Genomic DNA, 10908 nt, shown 5'->3' on the forward strand with positions numbered 1-10908 from the left:
GTCCTAAACAGGTGTATGTGTGATACTGAGGTTGTTAGGGATAGAGAGTGGTAAGGCTGTCCTACACAGGTGTACGTGTCATACTGAGGTTGTTAGGGATAGACAGGGGTATTGCTGTCCTACACAGGTATACGTGTGATACTGAGGTTATTAGGGATAGACAGTGGTAAGGCTGTCCTACACAGGTGTACGTGTGACACAGTGGTTGTTAGGGATAGACAGTGGTATGGCTGTCCTACACAGGTGTACGCGTGATACTGAGGTTGTTAGGGATAGACAGGGGTTTGGCTGTCTGACACAAGTGTACGTGTGATACTGAGGCTATTAGGGATAGACAGTGGTATGGCTGTCCTACACAGGTGAATGTGTTATACTGAGATTGTTAGGGATAGACAGGGGTAAGGCTGTCCTACACAGGTGTACGTGTGACACAGTGGTTGTTAGGGATAGACAGGGGTATTGCTGTCCTACACAGGTGTACTTGTGATACTGAGATTTGACACTGCCCGGATCAGTGAGTTATTTTCCAACACCAATTTCTGGTTCTCGTCATCAAAGTCTTCAAGATCCTGAAATTTAAATAAAATAATGTTTTAATGTAAAGAACCTTTGATAATTACTTTTTCAAATATATGGAGGTGTTGCAAATGCTTTGCTCAGTAGTTAAAGCTTTTCTTACAAACAACAATAAATGTTTCACTCTTTTCATATGCTGGAAACAATAAAAAAATAAATAATCTGTAATAGCATGCCAGAATATTTTTTCGATTGAAATTTTTGAGCGTAAGATTGGATGAGTTTCCATTATACCCGTCTAAAAAACAAATTTCAGGAATGATGAAGGCCATTTTTTTATGTTTCGTACTAAGGTTTGAACCCAGAACCTCTGATTCTACCTCTCTTATGTTTACTAAATGAGCTTCAGGGGAATTCTCTCTAGATCAGTCGGTAGGGTGATACATTTGTATCCATTCCATGCCAAACAATACATCAAAATGCTGAAGACATATTTCTCAACTCATCCAAACAATGTCATTTCCTGAACAACAGAATATGGAATTTTATAGAAGGCTTACAGGTTGATTTTATAGGAGGCTTACAGGTTGAGAAGGCTTACAGGTTGATTTTATAGGAGGCTTACAGATTGATTTTATAAATGTTAGGATTGGTGGCAACTCTAAGTTTCATTTATATGGAGTAAATGAAGTCCTTTCAGTTTGTTATTAGCAATAATTTGTCTGGATTGTTTTTGTGAACATAAAAGGAATGGTAAAAGAAACCTCAAACAAGAGGCCTATGGGCCTTAACGGTCACCTGATTTATGTAAAAACTGATGTTATCGATGTTGCCAAATGAAAAAGAAACTAGAACACTGACAAGTCAGTAAGGGCCCCGTCTTGTGGCAATATATCACCCATAATCATCAAGAAGCAATCTGCCCATATAGCTGAGCTTGACGTTTGATATGTGGACTTCAAAAAGAATCGCAAGGAAGCAAAATATACATTTTACATGTACTCTGATGTGAGTCTTGTTTCCTTCCACCTCCATATTTGCTGGGCTAACAGAAATGTAAATACCGGTGCAATACTCATTTGTTAGCTCTGATTTGTTTTATTTAACCTTATATACCTCCTCCATCAAGAGCCATGGGTAAAAACAATACACACCCGTTCACTACCAATCTGACATACTAACATGAGTACCATAGGTAGGAACAATATACACCCGTTCACTACCAATCTGACATACTAACATGAGTACCATAGGTAGGAACAATATACACCCGTTCACTACCAATCTGACATACTAACATGAGTACCATAGGTAGGAACAATATACACCCGTTCACTACCAATCTGACATACTAACATGAGTACCATAGGTAGGAACAATATACACCCGTTCACTACCAATCTGACATACTAACATGAGTACCATAGGTAGGAACAATATACACCCGTTCACTACCAATCTGACATACTAACATGAGTACCATAGGTAGGAACAATATACACCCGTTCACTACCAATCTGACATACTAACACGAGTACCACAGGGCATAACAATATACACACATCCAGGGTTCTCCCCAGAATTTTTCAAAATGATTTGTTTCATTTTCAAAGAACGTTCAAGACAGACCCGCCCATTACTTATTAAATTTAAGGGGGAGGAGGGGTTGTCCTTGTCACGTAGATGTGGTAGATATGGCCCTTAGTTTTTCTTTTAATAAGTTGTTTTATTTACCACACCCTCATCACTTTATACAAAACTGAATCCCTTTCGGGAAGGTGAGCTAAAAATCATGAACTTTGGCAGGCCTCTTTCATCATTCTTAAGTCAATTGAACGTTTTAACAAAGTTATCAATTTGGCCTTGCTATCAGGTCAAGGTAACTCATTTGAACGAAACAGCCTTCTATCTAATCATGTTACTGGCCAAATATCATCACTCTGTGCCTATGGAGAAGAATATAGTGGTTTAAAAGAAAATGTTAACATCAGAAGATCCCAGGATGTTACACCACGGCATAAGCTCAGTTCGCCCTTGGGCCAGATGAACTAAAAACTAAGACATCAGACATCCTTGTTTATAAAAAAATATTTCAATTTAGATTCAGGTGTTAGATGTTAGATATGTAAGTGTAATTCATCTGAATACAAGAATATTTCTTAAAGTAATTTAGGTATTTCTGCCCTAGTACAAGCACATGACAAACATTGACCTTACAATAATGCCAAAGTCATAACAACCTTGTTTAATGAAGATACTTCCTTTTCCAGTTCAGCAATTTTCTTATCTTTTGATTCCAACATCTCCTTCAACTTCCTGTTTTCTTCTTTTTCTTTTTCCAACAACTGTAAAATCAAGTTATATGTAAATAGCAGACATCAACACTATCTGAACAAGAGATCCAAGGCCCACCAAATCGCACCGCACCTACTCCTATGACATAAGAGGCTGCTGGTCAGCCTTTTTTCTATCGGATATGATTTTGCCGGCTGCTACCTCTTATTTCCGAATCACTAATTCTTCAATGCAGATTCTGTCCGAAATCTCGGTGGAACAAAATCAGCTTGAAAAACTCAATTAATTGGTTCACAGTTCATGACCACTATGTTTACTCACTGCGCATATAACTTAGATCTCATATGTATGCTGCATACACAAATATATATCATATTACCGAACACACAAAATACATGTCCATGTTGTTGTAGCACTTCTTTGACCTACTTTTACAATATGGCTTCTTTGGTTGATACAAAATAGCAGGGGGGATTGCAAACGGAACAAATTGAAATGTAGTTTGTTTGTATATACGCTTGTAGAACATTACATGTAATCCATTTTTGTATTAACCGGAAAATCATGGCAAATGTTTTGTGCTTCACTTCGAAAAGAGGAAAAACTCATTATTTATGTCTTTGACATGAAATTCTTCTCATTTAATCATGAATTTATGGAAAGTAATATTTATTGGACCCTGTTGAACATTTAAATGTATGTAAACACGATATACTTTTTCTAAATCCAAACTTTGAAAATGTAATCATTAACATTGGGCTAATCAGCTATGGGCAGTTAAGAGGTTAGAAAGAAACTCGTCGTGTAAACCTCTAACACTGTTGGAGAACATTGCACCAAGAGGGCATAGCGCACCCACCATTGTACCAAGAGGGTGCCAACCATCATACCATACCATCTCCATGGGTTCTTATGTAAGATAGATCTTTCCTCTTCTTTACTTTCATATGTTGGATCGAGTCATGTAAACAGTAAACGCACTTTGCGTAAACTTTCTTACTGCTTTGTATGACATTGTTCTTTCAAAGCGAAGTTGCTGTCTGAAGTTTGAGAAAGATGTGTAAAGTACTACTTGAAAAATACTGATAATAAACTGGAGCTGTCAAAATCCAAGATAGCCATTTTTCAGCCATCTTGGTTTTTTTATCAGTACCAAAATATGATATGCGTAACTAGGGACGATGGGGAACTTTCCTGTGAGATCACGCTAGTTCTCTTCTACAATATAGTGCTCACAAACTTGAACTATGGTATCTTGGCACCCACCATCGTACCATCTTCGGTAGTTCTATGTCAGTTCAATCTTTTGTCTTCTTTTCTCTTTATCTGTTTGATCAGTTAGCCTGGCAGCCATCTTGTTCTTCTGATCAGTCTCAAAAGTTAATATGCACAACTAAGGACCAGGGGGAACCTACATATCAAATATGAGAAAGACCCCTAAAGTGCATTCTGAGAAAGAGCGATAACATATATTTTACTCCCAAATGCGATATGGCCACCAGCCATCTTAGTTTTTCAATCAGCCAAAAAATGTTTCATGTGTCACTAGGGACCATAGGGAACCATCATATGCAATTTGAGAAAGATCCCTCCAGTCCTTTCTGAGAAATAGCTCTAGCAAACTTTAACTTTCAAATTCAAGATGACTGCCTGTCGGCCATCTTAGTTTTCTGATCAGTCTCCAAGTTCCATATTCGTTACTACAGACCATGTGAGATTTGAGAAAGATTCCTTAGTTCTTTCTGAGAAATAATGCTAACAAGAATTGTTTAAGGAAGGACGGACAGATGGAATGTTAATTAGAATAGCCCACCTTCCCACCATCTGATAATGGTGGGATGGTTTTAAAAATATGTGGGTACAACCCTAACTAATCAAATGTCTAGGGCAATGAGATTTTCATCTTCTATTTAAACAACATTGAGACTTTTTTGCCAAAGAATGCCATAGACCAAAGGACCAGTTGCAGGATTTTTTGAAACAAGAGGCCCAATGGGCCTGCATCGCTCACCTGGTATAAATTTCACACTTGTAACCTTAAAAGTGATCTAAAGTAAAGCTATAGGCAAAATATCAGTAGTTATGACTATAATTATCATTTAAAAGAACCTGTTAAAAGATGTTAATAAATTTGACCCCTGTGACCTTGAAAGTGAAACAAGGTCATTACAATGAACAAACTTTACAGCCCTTCATCTTGGGATGCAACTTGCCAAATATATCACTACCCTTGACCTTTTCTTTATTGAGATTGGCATGCTGGCCAAACATCCTGGGCCTCATGGTTATTCAGAAGAAGGTGTTTAAGATTTTGAACATATTTGACCCCTGTGACCTTAAATATAGGTCAAGATCATTCATTTTAACAAAGTTTATAGCCCTTTATCCAATCATGTTACCGGCCGAATATCATCATCCTGCACCTTTTGGTTATTCAGAAGAAGTAGTTTCAAGGTTTCAAACATATTTGATCCTGGTAACCTTGAATATAAGTCAAGGTCATTCATTTGAACAGACATAGTAGCCCTTTACCCCAGCATGTTACTGGCCAAATATCATTATCCTGTGTCTTATGGTTATTCATTTTGAGCTTTGACTTCCGACTTGCTCTTAAAGTTGACTTTTGACCTCATTACTGTAATAAAGAAAACAATTCACACAGCTGGTCTACATAACATACCAAAGTATCATGACTCTAGTCCAAATGGTTCTTAGGATATTGTTGTTTGAAGTTTTTAACATATTTGTACCCCTGTGACCTTTAAAGTAGGTCAAGGTCATTTTAATAAGGAAACAACTTTATAGCACTCCATCCCAGGTACCTACTGGCCAAATATCATGACCCTGAGCCTTATGGAATTTGAGAAGATTGCTAAAGCCTTCGACCCATGTTGACCTTTGACCCAGACTTGCACTTAAAGTTGACCTTTGACCTCATAACTGTTAATGAGAAAAATATTTGAACTGCTGTTCTACATAACATACCCAAGTATCATGACTCTAGTTCAAATGGTTCTTAATATATTGTTGTTTGAAGTTTTTAACATATTTGTACCCTGTGACCTTAAAAGTAGGTCAAGGACATTTTAATGAGGAAACTTTATAGCACTAGATCCCAGGCACCTACTGGCCAAATATCATGACCCTGGGCCTTATGGAACTTGAGAAGGAGATTGTTAAAGCTTTAACCAAAGTTGACATTTGACCCCCGACTAGCATTTAAAGTTGACCTTTGACCTCATTACTGTTCTAAAGAAAAATATTCGCACTGCTGGTCTACATAACATACCCAGCTATCCTGACTCTAGTTCAAATGGTTCTTAATATATTGAAAGTAGGTCAAGGTCGTTTTAATGAGGAAACTTTATAGCACTCCATCCCAGGTACCTACTGGACAAATAGCATGACCCTAGGTCCTACAGTTCTTCAGAAGAGGTCGTTCAGAAGAAAAAGTTGACTGACGGATGACAGACGTGAAATGTTTTAAGGACAACAGACATTGCACCATAGCACATTAACAAAAGCTCATCAGTCCTAAAAAATTGCTCAAGATGTGAAGACACTTTATTAGTTCAACAGTGGTCTGGGTGTGATGACCTGTGGTAATATAACACTTTCTAGTCATAATACACATATAATGTATCACTGTAGGTATGGTCTGATGGACACGGACTACAACTAACTACCATATACCCACCTGCTCTAGCTTAATCTTTTCATCCTCCTTTAGAGACTGATTAAGGAAGGGTCTGTGGCTCATCACTGACCCTGGCAGGTGTTCTGGGTCATGGTGCCGGTATCCACTGAAACCGTTATTGTCACTGTCCGATTTTCGTTCCTGATAGCGATTTATCACGGATGTCAAAGGCCTTATCACAGGCAAGTCCTTAGTATCTGTGCTATTTAGTTCTGTTTTCCGGCACCGTGCTGCATTCGTGGCAATTCCATACCTACTCTGGCGGCCCAGTCCAGCATATGGGGAAGGTGTGGGGGGCTTAGAATCTGGATTACTGGTGTTATGAGAGCTGAAGTGTATAAAAGGTTCAGCAGACACATGGTGGGACGGCACAAACATGCCTCGTCCATGTCCCAACATTGGACTGTGTACATGGTTGGATTCTGTGGAATCCGATTTTCCAATTAATGTCAAATTGGTCTCAGGTTGGCTAACTGTACTGTCATAATCCTGGTTGTCTTCAAAGTCAGCCTCAAGGTCAGATGGACTACAAGTAAGAAAAAAAGAGGCCCAAAGGGCCTGTATCACTCATCGGATATTTAAGCAACCATTGACAAATATTCTCATTAAAAGACGCATTGAACAAGAGGCCTAGAGGGTCTGTATCGCTCACCTTGATAACCATTTAAGCAACCATGGAAAAAATTTCTTATTACATATAACAATTATTTCCAAATATTGGCTCTATCTGTCAGCAACACCTATACCTTATAAGGTCACTCCCTTCTTCCTCCATGAATTGGAGTTGATTTTAAACATCAACTTCAATTTCCCCTATTCAGCCCACCCCTCTGCCCCCTAAAAGCAATTCTCTACTTATACCAAATTCAGTCACCTTCACCAAAGGATGCTCTACACAAATTCCTCCAACCAAACTGAAGGAGAAGAATTTTAAAGAATTAACCTCAAATTCCCACTCCTCCGCACCCAGAGTGGCCACTCCTCCACACCCAGAGTGGCCACTCCTCTGCACCCAGAGTGGCCACTCCTCCGCACCCAGAGTGGCCACTCCTCCGCACCCAGAGTGGCCACACCTCCGCACCCAGAGTGGCCACACCTCCGCACCCAGAGTGGCCACACCTCCGCACCCAGAGTGGCCACACCTCCGCACCCAGAGTGGCCACACCTCCGCACCCAGAGTGGCCACACCTCCGCACCCAGAGTGGCCACACCTCCGCACCCAGAGTGGCCACACCTCCGCACCCAGAGTGGCCACACCTCCGCACCCAGAGTGGCCACACCTCCGCACCCAGAGTGGCCACACCTCCGCACCCAGAGTGGCCACACCTCCGCACCCAGAGTGGCCACACCTCTGCACCCAGAGTGGCCACACCTTTCGTTTATACAAAAGTGTATTCCCCTTACCCAAAGATGTTCTAGACTAAAAGATGGTTCAAATCCTTCCATTCATACAGGAGAAGAGGGATTTTAAACATTTTCCCCTTTGTTCTCCCTAATTGGCCCAAACCCTCTGCCCTAGGAAAGCCACACCCTCTGTTTATACAAAATTGAATTGAAATTGTAATAGATGTTAAGTACATATACAGTACTTGTAATAGATGTTAGTAAATATACTTGAAATAGTTATTAGTAAATATAATTGTAATAGATGTTAGTAAATATACTTATAATAGTTGTTAGTAAATATACTTTCAATAGATGTTAGTAAATATAATTGTAATAGATGTTAGTAAATAATAGATGTTAGTAAATATACTTGTAATAGTTATTAATAAATATAATTGTAATAGATGTTAGTAAATATACTTGTAATAGTTGTTAGTAAATATACTTGTAATAGATGTTAAGTAAATATACTTGTAATAGATGTTTAGTAAATATAATTGTAATAGATGTTAGTAAATATACTTGTAATAGATGTAAGTAAATATTTTTGTAATAGATGTGAGTAAATATACTTGTAATAGATGCTAGTAAATATACTTGTAATAGATGTTAATAAATATACTTGTAGTAGATGTTAGTAAATATACTTGTAATTTATGTGAAGTAAATATACTTGCAATAGATGTTAGTAAATATACTTGCAATAGATGTTAGTAAATATATTTGTAATAGATGTTAGTAAATATATTTGTAATAGATGTTAGCATATATACTTGTAATAGATGTTAAGTAAATATGCCTGTAATAGATGTTAAGTAAATATACTTGTAATAGATGTTAGTAAATATAATTGTAGTATATGTTAGTCAATATACTTGTAATAGTTGTTAGAAAATATACTTATAATAGATGTTAGTAAATATACTTGTAATAGTTGTTAGTAAATATAATTGTAGTATATGTTAGTAAATATACTTATAATAGTTGTTAGAAAATATACTTATAATAGATGTTAGTAAATATACTTTTAATAGTTGTTAGTAAATATACTTATAATAGATGTTAGTAAATATACTTGTAATAGTTGTTAGTAAATATACTTATAGTAGACATCATTTTGAGTTGAGTTACAAATTTCTTAACCCACCTCTTTGTCCTTCTGGACATGAAACCTTTTGGAATGCGGTGATCCTGAAACAAATTCAAATTCTGATGTTAATAGCATTGAACAGATATTTATTAACATTTCCACAATAAAATTATGTTAACAGATTATTATGTTAACAGATTTTTAAAAAAAATTCAAATAGGAATATTGACAGATTCGTTGGACAGTGGAATTGAGTATTGTAAAAAAATCAAACAAGAGGCAGAGAGGGCATGTATTGCTCACCTTCAATGCAATCATGACAAGATTTTCTCATGGAGAGCAAAATATCAGTATCTTTGATTCAAAGTCATTCAAAGATTTAACACATTTGATCCCTGTGCCCTTGAAAGTCTAACAAGGTCATTAAGTTGAAACCTTTTGTTTATTGAGAGGAGGTCATTTGAAAGTGTGTCAAGGTCATTCATATGAACATTAACTTGATAGCTCTACATCTGCTTTTTTGTTATTCAGAAAAAGTCGTTAACAGTTTTTTTGAACATATTTGACAACTGTGGCCTTGAATATGAGTCAAGGTCATTCTTTTGAACAAACTTGGTAACTGTTCATCCAAGCATGCTACTTGCTAGATATCATCATCCTGTGCAATTTGGTTATTCAGAAGAAGTTGTTTTTCAAGACAATAAATCCTGTTTGACCTTGAATATGGGTAAAATTCAGTTGACGCCGAACGGACGCCGAACGGACGCCGGACGGACGACGGACGCTGCACCATGCCATAAACTCACTTGGCCCTTCGGGCCAGGTGAGCTAAAAATTGACCCCTGTGACCTTGAATATGGATGAAGGTCATTCATTTGAACAAACTTTGTAACCCTTCATCCCAGCATGCTACAGGCCAAATAGCATCACCCTAGACCCTTTGGTTATTCAGAAGAAGTTGTTTAAAGATTTAAACATATTTGACCCATGTGACCTTGAATATGGGCAAAGGTCATTCATTTGAACAAACTTGGTAGTGCTTCATTCTAGCATGTTATTGGCCAAATATCAACACCCTAGACCTCTTGGTTATTAAGGAGAAATTGTTTAAAAGTTTGAACATATTTGACCCCCTTGTGACCTTAAATAAAGGTGAAGGTCATTCATTTGAACAAACTTGGTAGTGCTTCATCCTAGCATGTTATTGGCCAAATATCATCATCCTGGGCCTTCTGGTTATTCAGAAGAAGTTGTTTAAAGATTTTAACATATTTAACCCCTGTGACCTTGAAAATGGGCAAAGGTCATTCATTTGAACAAACTTGGTAGCCCTTTATCCCAGCATGCTACTGGATAAATATCATCAGCCTGAGCCTCTTGGTTATTCAGAAGAAGTTGTTTAAAGTAAAAAGTTGACCCCGGACGGACGCCGGACGGACGCCGCACCATGCCATTAGCTCACTTGGCCCTTTGGCCCAGGTGAGCTAGTAAGTGAAGGTCATTCATTTGTACAAACTTTGTAGCCCTTCATCTCAGCATGCTACTGGCCAAATATCATCACCCTGGGCATTTTGGTCATTGAGAAGAAGTTGTTTAAAGTTTTTAACATATTTGACCCCTGTGACCTTGAATATGGGTGAAGGTCATTCATTTGAACAAACTTTGTAGCCCTTTATCTCAGCATGCTACTGACGAAATATTATCACCCTGGGCATTTTGGTTATTGAGAAGAAGTTGTTTAAAGTGTTTAACATATTTGACCCCTGTGACCTTGAATATGGGTGAAGGTCATTCATTTGAACAAACTTTGTAGCCCTTTATCTCAGCATGCTACTGACGAAATATTATCACCCTGGGCATTTTGGTTATTGAGAAGAAGTTGTTTAAAGTTTTTAACATATTTGACCCCTGTGACCTTGAATAT

General features: G+C 37.8%; 1 protein-coding gene across 1 annotated transcript in view; it reads right to left on the reverse strand.

The window, feature by feature from the left end:
• Positions 1 to 445: 445 nt before the first annotated feature.
• LOC110453431 overlaps positions 446 to 10908 on the reverse strand; it is a 20278-nt gene continuing 9815 nt past the window's right edge. Inside the window, exons 3-6 of the mRNA XM_021502374.1 lie at positions 9042 to 9085; positions 6509 to 7034; positions 2757 to 2861; positions 446 to 569 (exon numbers count right to left, since the gene is read on the reverse strand). Of these exons, the coding sequence (XP_021358049.1) occupies positions 468 to 569; positions 2757 to 2861; positions 6509 to 7034; positions 9042 to 9085 (777 nt within the window). The 3' untranslated portion in view covers positions 446 to 467. The remainder of the gene's footprint in view (positions 570 to 2756; positions 2862 to 6508; positions 7035 to 9041; positions 9086 to 10908) is intronic.

This window comes from Mizuhopecten yessoensis, unplaced genomic scaffold, assembly GCF_002113885.1.
Source record: "Mizuhopecten yessoensis strain PY_sf001 unplaced genomic scaffold, ASM211388v2 scaffold7285, whole genome shotgun sequence".
Classification (NCBI taxonomy): Eukaryota; Metazoa; Mollusca; class Bivalvia; order Pectinida; family Pectinidae; genus Mizuhopecten; species Mizuhopecten yessoensis.